The 26,277-nt window shown below is 43.1% G+C and overlaps 1 protein-coding gene across 1 annotated transcript in view; it reads left to right on the top strand.

Moving 5' to 3' along the window:
* LOC126473757 (serine/threonine-protein phosphatase rdgC) overlaps positions 1-26,277 on the top strand; it is a 1,849,640-nt gene that overhangs the window by 1,203,796 nt on the left and 619,567 nt on the right. Inside the window, exon 8 of the mRNA XM_050101014.1 lies at positions 18,881-19,047. Coding sequence (XP_049956971.1) covers positions 18,881-19,047 — 167 coding nt within the window. The remainder of the gene's footprint in view (positions 1-18,880; positions 19,048-26,277) is intronic.

The following is a 26,277-nucleotide window of genomic DNA, read 5'->3' as shown; positions in this document are numbered from 1 at the left end:
ATTGTGAAACGTTCAATCGGATAGCTAGGCGTCTTGTACTAGAACGAGGCCTGCATTCTACTGAATTAAGAATATTTTACTGTTCTTGAACGTCACGATGTCTTTCGGAGTGAATACGAATACTGGGAAGAGTACCAGTTTCTAGGAATGTTCCATATGTTCCACTAAATGTTTTGGCACTCGGAATCCTACGATTAGCATACTGAAGGTGATATTCGGCAACAGCGGCTTTCGTATTACCATTACAGAAGTCCAAACTGTACACCATCTCTCCATACTCCTGCGATGAAAACTTGTACGGCATCGCAAAGTGTACTGCACACAGGAGACAATAAGAATAAACAGTGGCTGCACTATCAACAACGTGATTGTTATGCAAATGTACCACTCGCTGCACTTGTCTACCTAAGACTGATCGTGTGTCCTGTGAACACAGGTGTAGTGCTCCATACACCGTGGCAAGTTTCGGAACTATGTTGTAGCTCCTATATTATGGATTTGATCACATTACTGTATTTAAATTTTTGTACTAAATAACCTAAGGAATAACCTCCAGAACCGGGGGAAACCCGCTGTTTGTTTTTACCTTTGTCAATCTTCCTTTGATATCTATAGCTACATAACTATTTCGCTAACCACCATATGGTGCGTGGCTGAAGATACATCGTACCACTGCCAATCTTTCGCTTTCTTATTCTATTCGCAAGTGGAGTGAGATCGTATATACGTCTCCGTAAGAGAACTAAACTTTCTTGCCTTGTCATCACTGACCTCAAGCAAAACCTACCTTGGTGGCAGTAGTACCGTTCTCCAGTCAGACGCAAATGCCGATACTCTAAATTTTTCAAATAGTGCTTCATGAAAAAATGTCGTCTTAGCTCCAGGGATTCCCATTTAAGTTCCTGAAGCATCCCCGTGATACAAACTTGTCGATAGAACTTACCAGTAACAAACCTAGCAGCTTGTCTGTGGATTGCTTTTATGTCTGCCTTTAATCTGATCTGTCTGGGATTACAAACACTCGAGAAATACTCAAGATGGGTCGCACCAGTATTCTATATGCTGTCTCCGTTATAGATGAGCTATACTTTCATAGAATTCTTCCAATAAACCGAAGTCGACCATGGGTATCAGCATCAGAAATACCGGAAGGAAATATTGTAGCCCAACCATAATTATACAAATCGATCATGTTGATAACATCGGAATCGATTGATGCTGTTTGCAGATGATCATCTCCTTTACAGAGAAAGTTGTAATGTCAGAAAACTATTGGAAAATTCCGAAAGACCCAAAGAAGATCGACACATTGACCGATTGGCAGTTGACCGCAGCATAAATTAATGTAATGTGTTTCACGCTGGTACGTGTGAGCTTATTCCCAAACTATCCCGTAAGGTGTTTTGTAACTTAATATGCAGATCCAAGTAGTAAGTCACGTCAGTTCTCTAACGCTGCATGAAAACTACAAGCAATAATAAGAGCTGCCAGTAATTTCTTTTCTAATTACTTCCGTATGAGCTTTCCTGGTGGTACAATGAAGGCCACTTGTAATTACTAAAGCACTGGCTGGCGAAAGGGATGATTTACTTTGAGTAATGGCACTAGTTCTAAAGGTACTTTGTTTTGCTGAAAGCCCGTCCTGGGCAGGTAGCGTGCAATGCAGAGCAGTGTGTTAGCCTAGCTCATCAAGGACATGGAGTGAGGATGGCCAGTTACTGAAAGCTTCACTGTGCGAGAGGTTAGTGCTATGCTTTTTAGTAGAAATAAAAATTTGAAAGACAGGAGAGAACATGAACCTATAAAGAAAAGGAACAGCCATTAAGTACAGACAAGGCTAGCTGGCGTTTTTGTTCTAGTAAGCGGTTCTCAGGTTGGCATACAGTAATTATTTTCGTAATGGCGGGAGTTGCTGCACGTGTACACATGGACATCTTCTGATTGGTCATGACTGAAAATCTGTCATGTATTCAGGGATATTTTCTGCCTTCTTACCCACACCAAGAGATAAATAGACCTCATTAGTTAACCATAACAAAATCTGCAAGAGTAGGATACTGTTAAGCTTGTTTATGAAATTATTATTGATCGTAACTCACAGGACTCTTGCAGTTGGCCAACAAGATTCTAGCGCTCGCAGACCCAAACAAGCGAGTAAGGAGACTTCTCTAGTGAGTGCCATAAAAAACACTTGGCGGAGGGACATCGTAGAGTACACTTTCATTGAGATATCATAGAGGTGGAGAGTGACAAGTCGCTGACTTGGAACAGAATTGAGGGTTATACAGGTCTGCAACATAAAAATTGTTTCAAATTTATTAAGTGATTTTTATAGTATTTTCAGCACTGCTTTCGGGAAAAATAGTGAAAAAATTTCTTCACGTAAAGTTTTTGCACAAACTGCTTGTCTAGTTTTAGCTTTTTTCGATATTTCAGCACTCTTGTGAGTTTGAATTTTGGTTTTTGGGGTCTCCATAAACTGTTATTTAGCCGTTTTATATTAGATATACGTGAAATAGAGAGTAACTAGGAGAAACCAGCAGTATTTTCATGTCGGTCTCTGTCTATCGCACTGCCCCTTCCCCCGCCATCACTAAGCAGTGAGCTTCTGCTATTGTCCTTCATTTCACAGTACCTCTTCACTCTGCGCTGTTCACGTGTTGTTGTTACTATTGCTTTAAAGTAGTGACTTCTTTCTTGTGTTGTGAAGTTGTTTTATGGACAATGGACAATGGCTACCACAGGATGTATAAACTCGCCAGATTGCTTCTAATACATTTGTAGTAACTATATCGTTAGAAAGCAACAAAGAAACATTTGCGATTTTGTTGAAAATGTATATTTCGCCTATTTTGGTATAAATTCAGGCGATTAAGATAAGCCTCGGGTCCCACACAAAGTTTTTTCAGTGTGTGTTGAACAACTGAGGCAATGGTTTCAACATAAAACACAATCCCTACGTTTTGGAATACCAATGGTTTGGCGGGAGCCCAAAAATCACAGTGGAAACTACTATTTTTGTTTTTGCAACATACGAGGTTTCAATTTGAGGAACAGAAAGGATATTTCTTACCCTAACATTCAATCGGCCATTCGCCCCCTTCCTCACGGACCTGAAGTATCAATACCCTCTCCTCCAGAGTCTTTGGATGATACAGATGATCACGAGCCATTGGCTCAGCAAGGTGATAGTGAAGAAGACAGAGATTGCTACAATCCTGGCACAACAGATCCCATTCCATTCTCACAATCTGAAGAATCGGCAGAGGTTTTATGATCTAGATTGAACATTTGTTGGCTCCGGGTACATCCTTTTCTTGGTATCGATCGAGGGAAAAGGAGTTTGTATTTTTCTTCTCTCAAGAAGGTGACCTGTTGTTTTGCAGTGATGTTCCTCGACTTATGGTACGTTTCGAAATAGAATATGCTCCTGATGAGTGGAGACTTTTTACTGATTCTTCAAAAAGGAGCCTTAAAGCAATACTTCTACACAATGGCAATAAGCATGCTTCTATAGCAGTTGGACGCAAGGTTCACTTAAAAGAATGTTACGAAAACGATGAACTGGTTTTAAGCAAACTCTGCTATTCAGACCACAAATGGACACTGTGTGTTGATTTGAAAGTGATTTCAATGCTGCTTGGTCAACAAAGTGGCTATACAAAGTTCCGTTGCTTTCTCTGTGAATGAGACAGAAAGCAACACTACATAAAGAAAAGCTTGACCCTTGAGAAACATTTTACAGGTAGGGGTTAAAATGTTGAGAGGAAAAGCCTTGTTTTCTCCACCACTTCACATTAAGTTGGGGCTGATGAAACAATTTGTTAAGGCATTGCCAAAAGAAAGGGAGTGTTTTAGATATCTTTGTGGACAGTTTCCTGGTTTATCCGAGGCAAAGCTAAAGGAAGGAATCTTTGCCCGACCAGACATTAGAAAACTAATGAGAGATCCCAACTTTGTGAACAAAATGGAAAAAAAGAAAAGGCAGCATAGGTATCTTTAAATTAGTTGTTGCCGGTCTCCTAGGAAACAAAAGAGATCCAAAGTACAAGACAATAGTCGCATACAGGCTCGACAACTTTAAGAAGATGGGCTGTAAAATGAGCTTAAAGTTCATTTTCTCCACTCATATCTTCCCTGCACACCTTGGTGAAGTAAGTGAAGAGCGGGGCGAAAGATTCCACCAAGACACCAAAGAAATGGAAAGAAGATATCAAGGAAGGTGGAACGTCAACATGATAGCCGACTACTGCTGGATGATAAAAAGAGATGATCCCCAGCGAGTCCACAGCCGGAAAAACAATAAAAGAAGCTTCGACAGAAAGTGAAAGCGTTATTATAATTACTTATCAGCTTAAAGAGAAATGGAAGTGTATTGAAAATGTAGTTTGGAACATCATTTATAAATAAAATAAAATGTTATAACGTTGGAAAAAATGTGATACATTTCTCAAATTTTGTTATTATACCCAAAAATACTCCCTTTTTTGTGAGAAAACCTGACTTGATTGAAAAAAAAGTATTGTATTTTAGAAATCAGTGTTGAAAAGTACATAAAAGTCAGTTATCAAATTTCAAACAACTTTCAAAAAATATTTTTTTGCAGGCCTGTGTTATTAGCCACCACTGCAGCCATCTTCGGCCATCGCATTAATTAGAGTGGTAAACACGGACCATCTTTGCATCCAGCGAGACAGGCCAAGTATGAAGTCAGCTAAAGTCTATCAGGGTTTCGTTTTGCTGATGTAGGCAGCGAGATTCTCGCACCATGCTTTTAGGTGAGAACGCTGGAGTTTGTTCATGTTTCCTTCTTTTATCCTTTAATCTTTTCAGCAATGATTGCCCTATTCGTGACATAGTTTTGTATCATTGTTCGTGTATCCACTGACCTATGTCACAGATATTTGTAATCCTTTGTCCACTAATTGATTCTTGGTATTCTTGATCCTGAGGGTAAAACATTTTTAATATCAATTGGTAATACCAGGTTGTTATAATGACTTTTGCGTTCCTTCCGTAGCTTGATAGATACCGTTATCAGTATGTCTATTTCAGATGCCATACCTATACTTTCATGTTTAATTAGGCCACACCTAGTAATTTTCGTTTAATAAGCCGTTATCTGTTGTGTGGTCTTGTTTCATTTAAATTTGCATGATCTTATGAGGGGCTTTCCATACCTATAAGTCTCTTGGGATGGAATCTGCAGCATCTCAGGATTAGTTAAACAGCTCAATCGACACCTCGCAACATGAATCTTCGAAGAAATCCACTAGTATTTGATCGCTCTACTGGCCACAAATCACTCCAAGCACTAACAACGTAAAATATTTGCGGGTTAACATCGAAAGTGATCTAATGTGGAACGAACACCAAAAACTAGTGTTGGAAATGGAACAGGATGGTCAGACGCTGGGCACTAAAAATGTAGTAAATTCAAGGTAGTATTGAATCAGTAACACTAACAGAATCTCTTAAACGACTTTCAGAATGACCGCCCAAATGCTTCTCTGAATGACTCTGCGTAAGATCGTTTGAATCAAAAAAACATTTGTCTTAATCACCTCCGTATCCTCTCTCAGAAAGAACCTTCCAACTACGGTATTTCCATATCTCTCTAAAAAATTCTGATAATGATCAGACCACTCTGTGAATCATCCCTGAGTACACATGCTGAATAGTTTTGTCCTTTTTCTCTTACTCTGGCCGTTCAGGACACTAAATTTCCCGTTATATCATCTTGTCACGGATAAGCCCAGTTTGTGTCAACCAATTGAAAATCAGCTCTGACTAACCTCACGTTTTCACTGTTTGTTGTACGGTGCCAAAATTTTCGATCCTGTTTCGAAAAACTCATGAGTTGCGGCTGTGTAGAGGATGTGAACTCAGGCAGTTTTCCCATGGCGTCTCCAGTGACAGCAACATCCACTGCCCACGACTAGGCGCCTTGTTGCTTCTACGCCTCGAGGAAACGGATGTGTATGTCTGTTGGTCCATTCCCCCCATTCCTGAGCCACCAAGAAGTAGCAGCCTAATGACCAATCCGTTTGTTTGTAACGAGCTGGCCTCTAAGCCCTCTGCTCATGTGTCTTGGGCCCTCGGGAACTCGAGGGACTCATTTAGCTGACAGTCTTTAAATGGGACATTCATTTCAGAGCGAAGCACAGCACTTAAACCGCACCTGCTGAGGAAAGTTCCACGATAGTAAAGCGCAGGTTATAATTTCCCTATACTAGCAAGTTGATTAGTGTTACACTTTCACGGAATTAATGACCGTGCTGGTATAACTAATAGACTTTAAACACTTAGTTCCGTCTACACGTTATTTTATATGGACAGTATGGACTAGAAAACAGTATTTGTACATGGATTCACATATCAGTTGTAATAGTTTGTAGCTAGTTTGCAGCTAGGGATTAGGAAAAGAGTTGTAGGACACGTTAGGTGACTAGCGTTAGCAACTTCGTTGCAGCACGCGATGGTAAAATCCCACTGAGTCATGTACTTCTTCAGGTATAAAGAAACTGCACGTTGTCTGGAGGCGCCGACGCGATGAGCAGCGGTGGTAATGGCGTTGATTAGTACTGCCCAAGTGCGGCTCTGCATACAAATTGCTGTAATATAATTCAGCTATCCTCTTCCAAACACCACACAGCATTGTGCAAACATTCGATACTGCATTAAGCTAGTAGTACGTCCACCGGAGGCTCATTTCCAGTAAATTTGCAATAATGTAGGCTCGTTTCCACTTCAAGGTGTTTACATTCTAAAGAATGACTGACTAATGAGCCGTTCTTCTCTCCGCGCTTTCACTAGGCACCCACACGGCTTTTACTTCGGCCCACTAACCACATCTTATTCACAGAGGAACATCCTTCGAGCTTTTCACAATGAATTTCTACCTATAGACCTCTATTCGTGACTCGCTAAGAGAACCAACAGTTTTCGTACATAAACTACAAGTAAAATATTCATAATTAATACAAATATTAAGAACTATACAGTTATGAACGGAAAATAGCAAAACAACTATAGTTACATTAACGTTACAAAGTGCTGGTGTTACAGGCTGCACTGGAACCCTTTTGTTCAGAGCGTTGAATTGCGAAATACTACATTACTTGTTCGAAAAACAAGTGGAAGTATGACACATTGGAATAATATAAAGAAAATGAAAGATACCCACGAAAGAAGTGGCATAGAAATCACTCGTTAGAACGATACTTCAGTATTGCTTACCAGTACGTGACTCGATCAGATTGGATAAATAGAAGAGACACAAAAGATCCAACGAAAACAGCCGCATTTCATAACGGGTTCATTTAGTAAGCATGAGAGCATTACAGAAATGGGCCATAAACTGCCTGGCACTAAAATAGCATGATACTTAAGTGCGGATTCATATACCGGTCAGGCACACTGAATTCAGTTCACTTCAATAACCAGAGATGAAACGAAAACATAGACAGAGTGCGTTAAAGTCAGCAATAAACTTAAAAATTATGTACAGGTATTTGGTACGTGTAATATTGCGAAAAAATTTTGTAGTATTTCTACAAATGCGTGTCCATCCATGTAAACAATACACGATATCAGAATAAAATATGTCAACTGCAACTTACCTTTGTGCAGCAAAAAGGCAGTACAATACATACAAAAATAACTGGCAGACTTTCGAGCAGACAGTGGTGTCCTATACAACAATACCAACTCCTTTTAAGTATCTAATAGCAGTGGAACAAAGTTTGTATGGTACCACTCTCCATTGTTGCCAAATTTATTCAACATGGCGGATCCAAGATGGCGTCATGGCGGGAAGTTCAAATTTTTGCGGGAAAATAGATCAATTGAGCTACCTCCACTAACCTAACCCCCTCCCCTCCCGACATCCCCCCTCACCACTCCAGAAAATGGCAGGAAGTTCAAATTCCAGCAGGACAATGCAGCACACCATGGAGACCTACTCTATCCTAAGAAAATGAGGGCAAAGTTGTTCACTTGCGCTGCCTCCACTAACCTAAGTGATCCAACCACCACCTCCTTCTAGGAATTGGCGGGAAAAGGACTCAGCCTCTGCTGGGCTGCTGGATAGGAAGGACATAAGTCTTTATATTGCATGCAGTGTTTATTTAAACAATTTGAGGCAGTAGCTCTATCCAGTGTGTTCACCATGAGGTCTGCAATCGAACTGACCTAGTACACAGTACTGCCACCCAAAAGTGTTGTTGTCCCTCCGATGATGTAATCCTAGATGGAGGTCTCGGATGGGAAAATGGCAGGAAAAGGACTCAGCCTGTTCTGGGCTGCTGGAGAAAGGAAGGAGTGTACTTTATTTTGGAACGATTTATTTAGCGATGGGTTTCATGTAGTTTATTTATTACACTGATACAAATCACTCGCCCTGACATGTTTGGAGTCACAGTACACAGCATACAGAAAGGCTAACTACTCGTAAATTATCTAAATAACGCAGTACACTCATGTACAGACATGCAAACAACTCTTAAATTGTCAAGATAATGCTTGCTAATGGTCAACTGTTGAAATCATGCATTGCACAGCCTGCAGACCTGTTCAAAAAATAATGCAACAGACACGAAAACAACTCACAAATTATCAAAAGATAATGCATGTGTAATGGCATGCAAAGACGCTCACAGCGCTTCAACAGCCCAAAATAATACAGTGCACAAACACTTACTGCACGTAAAATACACTTTCGAACATATAGTCAACTATAATGAACTGCCCCCCTACAGAAGTCCAAGGCATGCTGGGATGCATACTCATACTGGTACAATACACAAGACACCTCTGGGCTGTGGGTGCGTGTTTACCATTACTGGCACGTCACAGGTCATGCTATAGAAATCAGTTCCAATGCTTCCCAGAATAGCACTGGGTGTGTTGTTCCTAGCAACTCAAATGGGACATGCGAGCTGTGTCTAGCCATACACATGTCTACCTCCACAGCATGGCTGATGCATCACCGCAAAATGTTCGTGTTGCGACTCATCATCTAATAGGTACTCAATGTTATCCTGACATCACATGGCTATATAAATAAGAGCCCCTGGAAATTGGTAAAGTGCAGCATAAATAGTTAATGGTCACTTTTGTTGGAACTTTCGTGATGTATCAACCTATACGCATGGAACTCCTTGTCCTAACATGTTTACGAAACTAGTAGCCCACAATAACGCCAAATGCATTCCTCTTGATGGTCCTAACATGCCACACTGTCCATCACGTGGTATCCTTCCTGTGAATGAATGGAGATTACTGATGGGCTCATACTGAATTTACCTGCCAAATTACTGATGCTGCTAGTGTGAAAGCACCGTTCGACTTTTTCCTTCTTTCTGCAGGAGAGTCTTCCAGCAGCAAAACTAATTGGAACAGATCGCCATCTTGCAGTGACAGTTAAATACTGCAAACGTGACCTACAGATCGTCAAATAGTGGAAGATAATTGCTCAATTATGCTGCTGTGCCAATGAGAACGGAAGTTTGAAAATTAGAGAGTGAAACCGATGTCCAATACAGCAATATATCACCGTGTACCGTGTTGATGTAGTAAACATACAATTATTATCCTGTGCCATACAAAATCGCCCATTTTGCATCATGTATATAGCTATCGACCGCCAGACACTCGTACATATACCGCAAAGACAGACAGCATAAACACATGCACTGTAGGTATACTCCTCACTGCACTAGATATTCCCCACGAGGTCAGGGCAGTCATCCACTCTCAACACATGACCAGAGCACCCTCAGCAGACTGAAGTCACTCTCAGAACGGTTGTACAAATGCAGGGTCAGCTCCCTCAGTACAAAGGCATTACTGTTTCTGGCCCTGACATGGTTGCTTACTTGCTTTTTATAACCATCTATAGACTCTGGGATTACCAGAACATATGTAATTTCACATGGTTGGCTAGAATATCATGCCATTTTCGCGTGACACTCGTACATATACCACAAAGACTGTTGTACAAAGGCATCACCATTCCTGGTCCCAACCTGCTTGCTTGCTTTCTGAACCAGTCTCCATACTGTTGGATTGCAAGAACACATGTATTTTCACATGGTTTGCCAGAATATTATACCATTTACGCGGTACTCCTTGATATTAAACTCATATCAATATCGCTTGCATAGCAGTATTGCTTGTTCAACATAATTGTGAAGATATAGACTGGAGATTATTTCTCTAGAAACCCGAAACTTTAGCGAGGTGGAGCGTGCTGTGGACCACTGAGTAACTAGAAACTTATCCCATCTGCAAAGACATTTACATGAAAACTCGAAAAAAAAGAGGAAGCTGGTATTTCTCCTCACATATACTGATGTCGGTGATGTAACAGATTCTCAATCATTCCTATAATTTAGAAAGTCAACTAAGGTATTTCTCATGTCTAGAGAACCAGCAAACATGTCTTCCATCATAACCGATCTTCTCACAGCTAATTAAAGGCGCAAAATGAGTAGAAGCAGTCAAATGAACAATTCACATGTGAGGGAATAATGGTCCAGCACAAACACATGCCCGTATTGAATCTTCTCAAATTTCCACATGATCACGAAAGCTGTCCAACACATTCTAAGTATTAGTTCGTTATTCGGCCGTGTAGAGGACGACATGGATAAGTTAGCTACATTCCTGCATCCCAACAGGCCTCTCCATTCAGACAGCTCTTACCATTAGCTGGAAACATGAATCATTCCTGCCACAGGTCACCAGCACTGCACGCCAAGCATGCATAGGCAGAATCATCATCCTAGGAAGCCAGCCACATATATACACTGCTGGCCACCGTAAATGCAACACCCTGAAGGAAGCATCTGAATCAAGTGAAATTTACACCATGGGTTTGCAGCGATGAGATATGCAACTGATTAGAATTTCAGCGCAGACGCACATCACGCGCGCCTGTGGCGCCGCCTCATAGCGCCATTTAAGGCTTGGCGATTTCGACGAGTGTACGTTCGGCACGTGTGTTTACTTTGTGGTTGTTTCACAAGACGATCAGTTATGCCTCGTAGACAACAGCGAACATCGTTTGATCAAGTATCCGAGTTCGACAGAGGAAGGATAGTGGCTTACCGAGATTGTGGATTATCATACAGAGAAATCGCTAGTCGTGTTGGACGAAACCAAACAACTGTAATGCGGATATGTGACCGTTGGATGCAGGAGGGTACGACGGACCGACGTGGTCGATCGCATTCACCTCGGTGCACCACTGCACGTGCTGATAGGCAAATTGTGCGCATGGCAGTGACGGATCGCTCAGTGACATCCCGAACTATAGCACAGCACATTGCGTCTGTAACGCATCATCCAGTGTCTGCGCGTACCATTCGACGCCGTTTACAGCAGAGTGGTCTGTCCGCAAGACGTCCATTGCTTCGTCTACCACTGACGCAGAACCACAGACGTCTCCGTCGCCAATGGTGTGATGACAGACGGATGTGGACGGCAGAATGGAATGACGTTGTCTTTACTGACGAGGCACGCTTCTGTCTGCAGCACCACTATGGTCGGATTCGAGTGTGGAGACACCGTGGAGAGAGGGTGCTGGACAGCTGCATTATGCACCACCACACTGGTCTTGCACCGGGTATTATGGTATGGGGCGGTATTGGATATTACTCTCGCACGCCTCTAGTACGCATTGCCGGTACTTTAAATAGCCGGCGCTACATATCCGAGGTGCTGGAGCCAGTTGTCCTTCCTTACCTTCAGGGCTCGGCCACAGCCATATTTCAACAGGATAGTGCGCGACCACACGTGGCACGCATTGTCCAAAGGTTCTTCGTCAATATCCAGATTGAATTGCTTCCCTGGCCGGCTCGCTCTCCTGATCTTTCGCCGATAGAAAACATGTGGTCCATGGTTGCTCAACGAGTAACCCAGATTACATCCCCAGCTGCCACACCAGATGATCTTTGGCAACGTGTGGAAGCTGCTTGGGGTGCTGTACCCCAGGAACACACCCAACGTCTCTTTGACTCAATGCCGAGACGTGTGGCAGCGGTGATCTCCAACAATGGCGGCTACTCTGGCTACTGATTCTGGCAGGAACCACATGTCACAGACGTCTGTAAACGTAATCATTTGATACTTGGTCAGCATGTTATCTACAAAATAAATTTTGTCGTGCTACCTCTTGTCTTTCTTGGTGTTGCATTTACGGTGGCCAGCAGTGTATTTTATCACTGTACTTAAATTAAATATTACCGTCGCAGCCTCAATTGTACGATATTCAACACTGAACGAAGTATCAGTAATACACCCTGCTGACGGCTGTGGCTCTAGAAATAGAATTTTCTCTACCATTCTTATGACTTTGCTGTCACAGTATTCTACCTCAAATCTAGACCTTCCCTATGACTGAACATAGTCATTTCCCTTGCACATGTCAGAATAAAAACACACACACACACACACACACACACATACGTTATAAGCCTGGTTCTCAAGGCGAACCTATCACACATCCCCTACTACTAAGTATAATACTTGGCCAGTAACGGATTGCTGGCAACATGAAATAATACTGACAGAAAATCAACGATGGGTGGACATGTCTCATAAGTATTTCCTGTGAGTGATACCACTGTGTCTTAGAAAGAAAGGTGTAATCGTCTTACAAACCGCCACATGTTAAAAAACGTGACCATATTACTACCACAAGCGGTTTTGGTTCTATAGGTGCACACAAGTAGTCATGTTAAAAGCTATACTGGCTTTATAAATATACTTACCGAATTACCTCCAAATGAATGGGTTTTTCCATACAAATACCATGACACTGAATATAGACCATGATCAAAGGAGTGTATAGTATCTGACCAACAGTGCAGTTACACATAGCCCACGATGCAACCTCTTGATAGAATCACTCAACTTTGAAAATGATTTGGCTAAGGAATACTGTATGAAACCGGTATTTGCAACTCCCTCATGCTGCCACTAGATATTTCTCCAGTATTTGTAATGCATTCGGTCTCGATGCCATGTCATAGGTTCTGTGATATATCCACTGGGTTATAGATGAAAGTTGATTGAGATCGATCACAAGCAGTAGATGGTGTGCTAACTCAGGTCGTAAGAAATGTACACTACTTTTTCAGATCTCTAGTGTTACGCTGTCCAGTAGAAATGCTGTCTAACATTTGCGGTCAAGTCTTTCCATTCAACCACATATCTGCATTGGATCCTATGTAAGAAGTCCTTGAATGGTTACAGCCACTAATGAATCATGTTTCAGGCACTCTCAAATCCTGAAACGAGTCACCCTTTTCTAACCTATGAACTACACTAAAATATTACACAGACCCTATGCCTTTTGCAACTGTTTCCATTTCTGCAGCTTTGTGCATGTGATAGTTCCAACTTAAGAGAGCTGTATCTACCACCTCCTTCTACCCGTGTAGAAACAGAATGACCTGAGTTAGTGCAACAGGACCATGTTTTTAACCATTTGGTGAAATTGGGAACATGTTTTCGTAGCTCCGCCATCAGTGCACAATGTGTAAGGTCAGCACCAAACGAAGCATGCTCCTGCAACACGAGGTAGTATAAAAGGCAGTACAACAACTGGGCTAAGGACGAAGATTTTGCTACATCATTGTGGAGCATCCCCAAAGTACATACAAGTACTGCTGTCTGAAGCGGATCCACGTCCCACAGGACCCACTCACATCTATCACCCCAACATGCTATCTTCATAATTCTATACCATCCAACAGAGAACACATTGCGAACTATAAAATCTCCTCTAACTTCATCCGATAGAGAATTAGATATCATTTTTACCACATCTTTCTTCTCCCATATATCGAAAACAAATACTGCCTGCACTCTAGCATCGAGCACATGTGACGCTCCTATTAAATATACAGCTATTGATCCATTGCACAGACCAGCGTAAAGTTGCATAGCCAATACTGTAGGAGGATGACAATATCCCACACACTATACTATAAGTCGAAGAAACACTCCCTGTGACCCTGTGTCATTGTTTGAAACATTGTTTTTTTTTTATCCTGTAACACACTTTGTACAGTGCCATACATTTTGTTTTTTCCACCACGACTTCGAGGTCTGTGTCAGGTTCTGACTTTAACACGCTCTGATCCATTGCTTCTCACAGAAAACTAGACATCTTGCTACTGCTGCTACCATAACACACCTCACACACGGGATGATTTTAACTAAAAGATAGTTACAACATAAGGAAACTGGAAGAGTTTCGCGGCGTTGTGCAGAGTTTGGAAACTACTGTTCAAGGGTGACTGACGACCTATACATTTAAACTCATTTGCCACAGTGATGGAATAGCCGATGGCTCTGTGTTCTGTTTCGACTGATTCCACATAATGGAGTCATGTACGCAATTGCTGTTATGGTGCTGTTTTGCTCCTCCATCCAAACTCTTTCCCTGACTCAAACAAGCGATGTCAGTCAATCATTGTGTGGGAACCAGCAGTGTACCAGTGGATGGATGGAATGGAAAAAATACCGTTGATGATTTGAATAATAAGCATCACAGTTGATAGTGTGAACAATTTTAGCTGTTTCACAGTAATTTCAACACCGACCAATGATGCGACAGCATGTTTCCCAAATTTAATGTCATAGCTAAATCGCCAATTCTCTATTTTGCGAGTATCATTGCGAATGTAGACAGATGACTTTGCAGTATGTCCATTCATTGTTAATTCTCAAACACATACATCACCAAAGTATACCAGACAGCACTCTACATATATCTAGCACCTGAAGCATAGTACATAATTTACGAACTATCTCCATGCGGATGGAAGTCACAGAGCGTTCTCACAGACTTAGGATAAAATTAAAGACTGAAAGGCCCCCTCGCACTGTCTTTGACCAGCCCACTTTGCAGCACCATTACCAATTTAATCGGCTGCTGATCAGATGTACGCCGCTACATTCTGCATCTCATGAATGAATGGATCTAGCTAAGTCATCGCCCAACCTAATACGCAAGATGTCTCCAGATGCGTCCATGTCGAGGAGGTGAGCACCCCTTATTGGTGTATAGCAACATATTTGAAAGTGTTGTGATGTAATATCAGACAGTTAAGGAAGACAAGAAACGGATGGTTTTTGTGCATGTTGGAGCTCCAGACGGCTGGAGTTTGAAGCATTTTTACATATATCAACCACGCTATCAAGTGTAAAGTATTGTTCTAGAGTCTCGGATCAGTAGCTGGAAGGTATTGGTATGAGAGGACATAAACGCATGCACTCCCAAGGCTACAACGTCCCTCACTTAAAACAGGCTAACATGGTACGTCACTTCAGTTTCCGACCTATTAGTCGTATGGAATGTAACACTGTTAATATTCCAGTGCATAAAATATATTTCCAGGACATGACATACATCCTTCTTTCCGATTTCTCTACGATTAACTATGGTAATGAACAGTAAATTGGAAAAACTACTTCCTTAAAATGTCTATTCTGTGTGATATGAGCACAATATGTAAATGCATAGCAGAGACGTTTGACATGTGAAATTACACGTAATGCCGCCACTGACTCTGTAAACAGCACATCTGTCATGCAGATGTATACACGGGGACTGCAGTGTCTCACAAATACCTATTTCTACCTTAGAATCATCTTAGTTATGAAACTGAAGTCTCGATTTTATACCAAAGATGCGACAGGGGAATCGAGTACATAGCATAAATCTGTGTCCGTTTAGAGAAATGTGTCGAAAGAGGAGGGTCACGTTTCGTCACATATGAGATGGACGCGACTGTTGCATCCTGACAGAACATCTCTATCTCTAGAATGCATCATCAGTCTGCCATTATTTCCTACGTCACTGCAGCTCCATCTCGATCGATCACTCTGTCTTTTCTCTCTCTCTGTTATTCCTTAACGCAGATACATGTAAGTTTAGAGGCAGATGGTTCCCTGTGTTCCTGAAAAGCATCAAATACAGTAGTCAGCTCGCGTTACCTCAATAGACATAAAGTACAATGCTACCTCAACAGATAAAAGAGTGACTGTTTCCCTGGTTCCCTTTGCTTCCATGTCGACTTTTACTCATAGTCCTGTGGCATCACATGCTTATTCCCATGTACAAGAATTGTTATGCGCCAAAAAGAAAACACACGAGTTCCTCAATTTCCCTACATTTGAGGGTATTTTCACTCAATTTGTATATATTTCTTGTCATTTTTCGCTATTCTATCGATTTTCATATGTCACTTCTTCCCATGAGATTGTGACATCACCTCTCATTCCATGTTCTCAAATTGCTTGTAAATGTAGTACAGCTGCCAACACCTAGCGCAAATGAACTTTTTTTGTGATGGGGAGGCATAGTATAGCTTTCAAGCTTCCGTTTTCATTGGCATAGCAGCGTTATTGAGCAAGTGTCTTCCCGTATTTCACGATAATTAGGTCACTTCTGCAAGATTTAACTGTCATTGCAATATGGCGATATTTACAAAATAGTTTGGCCACTGAAAGTCTCGCCTGCAGAAAGAATGAAACAGACAGACAGTGCTTCCACACTGGCAGCATCAGTAATTTGGAGGGTAAATTCAGTAAGAGCCGATCAGCATGCTACATTTATTCGTAAGAATTCCTCTGTTCCAGGACGCAGGAGTGTCTACATAGTGGTGAGAGCTTTTGTGTTTCTGAGATGTATGTTGAAAGCCAGACGTTGCGATTTCCAGGAATGGAAACACGTGATCGATGGGGTGCCATGCTAGGACCATCGGGACGAATGAATTCGGCGTTATTCTGGGCTAGTTTCGTAAACACGTTCTGTTAGGACAAGAATTTCCATGCGGATAAGCTGAGACATCACAAAAGCTCCAACAAAAGCGACCATTAATTGTTTATGCAGCACTTCACCAATTTCCAAGAGGTTGACTGAGCTCTTATTTACATAGGCATGTGACACCAGTATAACAATAAGTATCTTTCAGATGGTGATTCGCCAAGTGAACATTTTGCGGCAATGTGTCATCCACACTGGGGAGATAAACGCATGCACAGGTAGACGCAGCTCGCATGTCGCATTAGGATCGCTAGGAACAGTGCACCCTGTGCTATTCTGGGAAGCATTGGAACAGATTTCTATAGCATGACATGTGGCGTCAGTATCCACAGGTAGAGAGGTATCGCGCCAGCAACAGTAAACATTTTGACAATTTATGAGTTGTGTGCGTGTCTGTACATCAGTGTACTGCATTATTTAGATAATTTACAAGTAGTTTGCTGGTCTGTATGCTGTGTACTGTGACCCCAAGCACGTCATGGCGAGTGTTTTGTATCAGTGTAATAGGTAAACTACGTGAAATCCATCGCTTAATAAATTGTTCCAAAATAAATAAAGTAGATTCCTTCCCCTCTCCAGGAGCCCACAACTGGCTGAGTCCTTTTCCCACCATTTTCCCCACCCCTGACCTCCATCTAGGATTTGTCATGGGAGGGACGACAGCACCCTCTGGTGGCAGTACTGTGTACTAGGTCAGTTGGACTGCAGACCTCATGGTGAACACACTGGATGGATCTACTGCCTCAAATTGTTTAAATAAACACTGCATGCAGAACAAAGACTTATGTCCACCCTATCTGGTATCCCAGCACGGGCTGAGCACTTCTCCCGCCAAGTACTAGTAAGAGGTGGTGGTCAGATGGCTTAGGTTGGTAGCCCAAGTGTCCCATTTTCCCGCCATTTTCTTAGGTTAGTGGAGGTACCCGTGGTGTGTTACATTGGTCTGCTGGATTTGAACTTCCTGCCATTTTCTGTGGGCAAGGTGGGGAGAGGAGGGGGTTAAGTACGTGGAGGTAGCTCAATTGATCTATTTTCCCGCCAAAAATTGAACTTCCCAGCACGACATCATTGTGATGTTGCCATATATATTGCTGCGATCTTGAATTCGCCCTCTTGTATAAATTTGGCAAGAATGGAGAGTGGGGCCATATGAACTTTGTTCCGCTACTTCAATTACCAAGCTAGTTGGTGAAAGGTTTTGGATATCTGCTAAAAAGGACTATAGCACCCAACTACACTGTCCAAGAAATTTTACATGCCACTTAACAGTATTTCGTTCCATTTATGAATTCCACTGATGTTTCAGTCCCAGTAAATATAAAGATATAAATGCTACCAATACAGAACTTTACATGCTGTCTCTGCAGGCTGTCTTTCTCCAGAATCTGTATTGCGGTACCTATAAATGTTTAAGAGAATTAGTGGAGCTTCAGTTTGACTCTAGTTAACATTTTAGAACATAATCGTTCGTGAGCAAAGCCTACAGGGTAATCCATTTTAACTGTTGGGGAAGTGTGTCTAGATATATAAATGATTGGCCAAATAAATCTGTAACAGATGCAGAAGGAGCCTACATTAAGGTTGCCTACATTAAGGCAGACCGGATGGTCACCAAACCAAGTGCTAGCCCAGCCACAGAACGCTTAAATTCGGCGATCTGACAGGAACTGGTGTTACCACTGTGGCAAGGCCGCTTGCTTACTTACTTTCTAGTAGTGGTTTATGGTAGTCCGATGGAGCAACGAAGGATATGTGGCGACTGCAAGAAAGTGCAGGTCAGTCCTTTTATAAAGAAGGGTCGTAGGACAAATGTACTTAATTATACCCTACGACACTGACGTCAATATGCTACAGGATTATGGAACATATTTTATGCGGAAGAATAATGACGTTTTTGAAAAATCAAAAACTACTCTACAGAAATCAGCGTGTATTCCGGTTATGGGCCATGTTATTCAGCCCACGCATATAAATGAAATTTTTTGAATTATAACACTCTGAATAATACCTTTACCCATATATGACGTTTCCTTGCAGAACGGGCTGCCATCCACGGAGAACCCGTACGTCTTCAATGGTGACTTCGTGGACCGCGGGAAGAAGGGCCTAGAGGTGCTACTGCTATTGCTGGCCTGTCTGCTCGTGTTCCCCGGCGGAGTCTTCCTCAACAGGGGCAACCATGAGGACCACATCATGAACACGAGGTAAGTGTGGCGTCCACCGAGCCCGCTGGTGTTGTTCTGTAATGTCAGAAAGCTGTTTTTCACAGCTACGTTTTTGGACGAACGTCGTTGATTTTGTTTTATTACGCCAAATTTGTTTGTCAAGCTTCGCTTTCTACGACTTCTTCTATCGTCATCGTCAGGAGCTAACCATCCTCCTAGTAGGCTACTGGTACTTTCGTGTATACAGGGTGGGCAAATTATATTGATCTGCTAAACGTACGGACGAGGTGGATAAAGTAACACAACAGATTAACAACTCGGTGGAAATCAATGAAATTGCGCGACCATGTTGCCAGAGGTCTTCCACTCATGCACATAAAGCTGCACGTCAGATGGCGTGACGGCAGCGTGGCAGTAATGCCAAATGGGGCCGCTCCCGCAACATGAGACAGTTGAAGGGACAGTAAATACTGTGGTGGTGTTCTTCCAAACTACATGGGTCGCAGACAAAACTTGGATGGCTTCACACGCAGATGAATTAGCACTGAATTGGAAGAAGGACCAAGTGTGACAACTGTAGCCCAGGAGTTTGGTATTGCTCACAGCATTGTTTCATGCGCAACGAGAAGCGTTCCAGAACATAGGCACTGCTGCCTGAAGGAGATGCGGTGACCGACCATGATCAACAACACCACTGGATGGCCGCTACATTGTAACACAAACAACACGGGACCCACGTCAAACAGCAGGTGCAGTTGCAACCATAGTTAACAGCACTGTAATCTTACGCTCCACAGTGTCACGGTGACTGCATTGGGTTGGTGCCTTTGCCGTATTACCAGTACGTTGTGTTCCGTTCACACCTGCACATCGGCTGCACCGTTTGCGATGGAGCCGAGAGCAGAGCGACTGGACAAATGAGGAGTAGGATCGTGTGCTCTCTTAAGATGACAGCAGATTCAGTCGAAGTAGTGATTCTGAATGTATCCTCATATCGCGAGACATGGGAACACGCAATGGTCTCAGGAACATTGTCGAACATGATCCATTCGGTGGTCCGCGTGTTGTGATTTGGAGAGGCATAATGCTGCGTAGGCGTACTGACCTTCATAACTTAGAGGTCGGTACACAGGTTATTGTGATATGTGCGTCTTTTCAGGGCTGCGTTCGGCCATGACTTCATTTCTGTGGATGAGCGCGTCCAAAAGCGCAGGTGGAGTAGAGAATATTTGGCGAATAACCTGGACTCTCCATTCCCCCGATCTAAACCTATCGAGCACGTCTGATATGACTTGGGAAGACATACTGAAGCACGGCCACATACACCAACGACCATCCAGCAGTTGTCAACCTCGCTGGTAGAGAAATGAAGTGCCTTACCACAAGACTTCCTTAGCAACCTTACAGCGGTAGTTGTCAACCTCGCTGGTAGAGAAATGAAGTGCCCTACCTCAAGACTTCCTTAGCAACCTTATGGCAGTAGTTGTCAACCTCGCTGGTAGAGAAATGAAGTGCCCTACCACAAGACTTCCTTAGCAACCTTACCGCAGTAGTTGTCAAACGACGCTGGTGGAGAAATGAGGTGCCCTACAACAAGACTTCTTCACCAATTTTGTGGGCAGCGTGGGGTACATTACAGAGCGTTCGTTGCCATTCGTGGTCACCACACACCTTATTGGGAAACATATGCAAGGTGACTTCAACTTAATAATTGTATATTTCTTTCAGCTACATTTTGTTGTGTACTGCAGCAGTTATTTCTAGGTATGGTCCAAGATTAATCGAGTTGCTACTTGGTGTTAACACTGCACGCGAAAGTTACTTTTATCCTTTACTTTTGCACACAATTATAAAACTGGTCACTCCAGATTACATCTTGCACACCTGGGGTGGATGACGAATGTTGGTTTGGCTATGATAAGGTGCAGGAAAAATGTTCCGAGCCAGTTTTATTTTGCACAACTTGTAGTTGGACGAATTTTGTCATAGAGCTACACTGAAGAGGGTACCCTCGAGAACGCAGATATGCCGCAGCATGACTTGGCATGGATTCGACTAATGTCTGAAGTAGTTCTGGGGGGGGATAGATACGATGAATCTTGCAGCGCTGTCCACAAATCAGTAGGAGTAGGAGGGGGTGGAGATCTGTTCTGAACAGCAAGTTGCAAAGCGTCCCAGATATCCTCAATCATGTTCATGTCTAGGGAATTTGGAGGCCAGTGGAAGTGTTTAAACTCAGAAGAGTGCTCCTGGAGGCACTCTGAGGCAATTCTGAACACGTGGGACGTCGCATTGTCCTGCTCGAAATGCTCACGCCCGTCGGAATGCACAATGGACATGAATGGATACAGGTGTGTCAGACAGGATGCTTACGTACGTGTCACCTTTCAGAATCGTATCTAGCCGTAGAAGCAGTCCTATATCAATCTAACTACATACGCCCCACACCATTATAGGGCCTCCACGAGCTTGTACAGCACCCTGCTGACATAATGCGTCCATAGATTCAGGAGGTTGTTTCCATACCCGTGCGCGTCCATCCGCTCGATGCAATTTGAAATGAGACTCGTCGGACCAGGCAACATGTTTACAGCCATCAACAGTCTAATGTCGGTTTTAACGGGCCCAGGCGATTCGTAGAGCTTTGTTTAATGCAATCGTCAGGGGTACAAGAGTGGGCCTTCGGCTCCAAAGTCCCGTATCAATGATGTTTCGTTGAATGGTTCGCACGCTGACACTTTTTGATGGCCCAGCATTGAAATCTGCTGCAATTTGAGGAAGGGTTATACTTTTGTCGCGTTGAATGATTCTCTTCAGTCGTCGTTGGTCCCGTTCTTGCAGGATCTTTATCGGGCAGCAGCGATGTGGGAGATTTGATGTCTTACCGCATTCCTGATATTCACGGTACACTCATGCAATGGTCATGTGGGAAAGTTCCCACTTCATCGCTACCTCAGAGATGAAGGGTTCTATTGCTCGTGCGCCGACTATAACACCATTTCCAAAGTCACTTAAATCTTGATAAATTGCCACGGTAGCAGCAGTAACCGATCTATCACCTGCGCCAGACTCTTCTTGTCTTACATGGGCGTTGCCGACTGCAGCTTTGTGTTTTGCCTGTTTACATTACTCTGTATTAGAATACGCATGCCTATACCAGCTTCTTTGACGCTTCAGTGTACAACTGTCTTACAGATATTGCATAGGCTACCAGAGAATAAACAAACGTCATGAAGCAACGCTAGTGGTGACCCTCATTCTGTTAGATCGTGGGCGGACTACTTCACAAGAAAGCAGCGTTTTAGCATCGAGCTCCTCTTCCGATTAACTATGAGGTCTATATTCTTTGTACTGCTAAAGTCGTGTTTACATGCGAAGAACCTGGGTTCAGTTGCCGGTACTGCCAGGAATATCACTAATTGTAAAGGAGTGCAATCACTCTCAGAAGGTCAGTTGAGTGGCTACTTGAATTAGAAGTAGCTGTTCCAAGGTCTTAAAAGCTCACAACTTCGGGGAGGATGGTGTGCTAACCACAAGCGCCACCATAACGCATCCAAATGACGCCATATGTTAGAGCATAACGTAAAGGGGCTCGGCATCTGGTATCGTAATTACTTCTTTTGTTATCTATGCGGCACTAGAGTCAAAACGGCCTGCACTTTGTGGGCGAGTCAAATGCTGATTATGCCACCAGTGGATCAGCTCATAAGTGTCTCTGAAGAAAAGAAGCATTTGATTGAAGCGTAGAATCATCCAAGCTATAATGTCGTATCTTACTTCAAGGACACGCTGGATGAGGACTTCAATAGGGGATGACACTACCTTATCTCAAGGCACACTATTACAGTAAAGCAGATTTTCTGAACTACATCGCTTGGAGACGACCGTGACAGGTGTATTTTTTAAAATAATTTCATCTCTATACCCAAACACGCCAACGTATTTTAGATTACCGTGTTCCACAGTTTCAGACGCCTATCTTCAGATCAACGAGCTGCAGTGGAGGATAGTGTATTGAGACGATGAAAACCAGCAACCTGAAAACCTAAATTTGATGCGGTCTGAAAGTAAAACTTCTTTTAAAGCCTGACCCGGCGTTGCTCGTCTCGGTGTCGAGTGATTCACAACAGGATCGCACGTCGCGTGACCTTTCGCGGTGGCGTCGGACTCCTAATTGGCAACGTCCCACCGCGCCGGACTCTCATTACGTTTATGGACGCATGGGTGCCGGTGCGTGCGGTTGTAATATGACTACCTCTCGCGCTATGTAGAGCGGACTTTCACGCTGTTCGGAATTACCACCTTCACTGAACGTGTGGAATTACATTGTCGTGAAATAACACTAGTGCATTTCAAACCTATTTCAGTTTGCCTACCAGGTGCGCTATCGTCTACCCAAGACTGTACAACTTACTGTCTCTTCAAACTGCTAAAGCTGGGGCCAATGGTTGGCCTAAGTATCACAGATTATATACATGTCAGGAGCTGTTTCGGCTTCGACAGTATGCAAGAATACAGTATCTGCACATATTCATAGAGCTGTACCAATGTTAGCAGGCAGTGCTATTTTATTACAGTTACCATATACACTTTATGGTCAAAAGTATCCAGACACCACCAAAAACATAAGTTTTTCATATTAGGTGCATTGGGCTGCCACGTACTGCCAGGTACTCCATATCAGCGAATTCAGTAGTCATTACACATCGTGAGAGAGCAGAATGGGACGCTCCGCGGAACACACGGACTTTGAACTTCATACTTATATGAATATGGTGTCCGTTCTTCCGAACATTTCCGAAAGAACAGACACCATATTCATACAAGTATATAGTTCTGTCAATACCGGCCACGACCTTCTTCTGTGTGGATGCACACATATTCCCCGAACTCTTACGGGACTTGGTAAGAATGTCTTCCACGAGTAATGAATGTGTTGGGGTCGGAGACTACGAATGTAGTGTGTGGACATACGAGGTGAGAATGTGGGTCTCGTGGGAGGCGTGCGCGAGGTAGTCCCTGCAGTCGCACTCTTCTCTGTGCCCTCGGTAGCTCAGGTGAATAGGGCGTCTGCCATGTAAGCAGGAGATCCCGGTTTCGAATCCTGGTCTGGGCACACATTTTCACCTGTCCCCGTTAATATATATCAACGCCCGTCGGCAGCTGAAGGTAGCAATATAATTCTAATTTCGACTTCGAACGTGGTCAGATGATTGGGTGTCACTTGTGTCATATGTCTGTACGCGAGATTTCCACACTCCTAAACATCCCTAGATCCACTGTTTCCGATGTGATAGTGAAGTGCAAACGTGAAGGGACACGTACACCACAAAAACGTACAGGCCGACCTCGTCTATTGACTGACAGAGACCGCCGACAGTTGAACAGGGTCGTAATGTGTAATAGGCAGACATCCATCCAGACCATCACATACGAATTCCTAACTGTATCAGGATCAACTGCCAGTGCTATGACAGTTAGGCGGGAGCTGAGAAAACTTGGATTTCATCGTCGAGCGGCTGCCCTTAAGCCACACAACACGCCGGTAAATGCCAAACGACGCCTCGCTTAGTGTAGCGAGCGTAAACATTGGACGATTGAACAGTGGGAAAACGTTGTGTGGAGTGACGAATCACGGTACACAATGTGGCGATCCGATAGCAGGGTGTGGGTATGGCGAATGCCCGATGAGCGTCATCTGCCAGCGAGTGTTGCGCCAACAGTAAAATTCGGCGGCGGTGGTGTTAGGGTGTGGTCGTGTTTTGCATGGAGGGGACTAGCACCCCTTGTTGTTTTGCATGGCACTATCATAGTACAGGCCTACATTTGTGTTTTAAGCACCTTCTTGCTTCCCATTGTTGAAGAGCAATACGGGGATGGCGATTGCATCTTTCAACACGATCGAGCACCTATTCGTAATGCACGGCCTGTGGCGTAGTGGTTACACGACAATAACATCCTTGTAATGGACTGGCCTGCACAATGTCCTGACCTGAATCCTATATAATACCTTTGGGATGTTTTGGAACGCCGACTTCGTGCCAGGCCTCGCCGACAGACATCGATACCTTTCATCAGTGCAGCACTCTGTGAATAGTGGGCCGCCATTCCCAAAGAAACCTTCCAGCAACTGACTGGAAGTATGCCAGCGATAGTGGAAGCTGTCGTCAAGGCTAAGAGTGGGCTAACACCATAATGAATTCCAGCATTCCCGATGGAGGACGCCACTAACTTGTAAGTCATTTTCAGGCAGGTGTCCCGATACTTTTGATCACATAGTGTAGCTTTTACGGGATATATCATACTTACATTGATTGAGGCACTGCGCATGTTGTAAACGTAAATAATTTTTACATGTGGCTAAATGCAGCTTATTAATAGACGAGTCTTTATGAAACTGAAAATATATCAGTAATTTCAAGAATGTTGATTAATTATTATATAAAACAAGCCGATTATTAATGCAAATCTAAGAACAAGCAGATACATCGAATTATTGAGAGCAACCAGGCCGTGTACAGAATTTCCAACACAATAGCTAATCCCTTCCCGTTGAAAGTACGACTCCATTGTCGGGTTTGGCTACTACGTGCACAATTATAAACCTTATCTCGTCAAAAAGACATTACCAAAATCGAATATAGAGGGTCCACAGGACATCAACTGACGAGGCAACGTAGCAGGCGGCCATCAAAGAATTTCCAGGACAAACACGCTTCAAACCTTTTCATGAGGTCTGAAAATCTGGAAAGGGTAAAGCTAAGTCTCAATCTAAATACAATGCGCGTCGATGAAGTGAAATGTAAAGAAGACAAGGATTTCTCATCAGATGAGTATAGGTAATATTAGCAGCAGTAGAAAATAGTATAATGGGAGGGAGGTAGGACAGAGACTGAATTAGTGTGAACAGTTCATGTATAGGATTGTTCTCATCAGAATCGACAACAACAGTTCAGATATAGATGCTGACGTCGCAAGCAGAAGATGACGATAATGAACGGGTAATTCTGCAGGTAAAGGTAGACAGATATCTAAACGTCATGGGGCACTGGAACGCGGTTGTAGGGGAAGGAAAAGAAGAAAGGATTACAGAGGAATATGGCATTGGTAGTAGGAATGAAAGAGGAAAAAGAGTTCTGCAATAAATTTCAGCTAGTAAGAGCGAATACAATGTTCAAGAATCACAAGAGGAGGAGGTACACTTGGCAAAGGCCTGGAGATATGAGAAATTCTAGTTAGATTACATGCTGAACAGGCACTGATTCCAAA

Source organism: Schistocerca serialis, chromosome 4, assembly GCF_023864345.2.
Source record: "Schistocerca serialis cubense isolate TAMUIC-IGC-003099 chromosome 4, iqSchSeri2.2, whole genome shotgun sequence".
Taxonomy (NCBI): Eukaryota; Metazoa; Arthropoda; class Insecta; order Orthoptera; family Acrididae; genus Schistocerca; species Schistocerca serialis.
The sequence above is the reverse complement of the archived record's forward strand: the minus strand, read 5'-3'. Positions and strand labels throughout refer to the sequence as shown.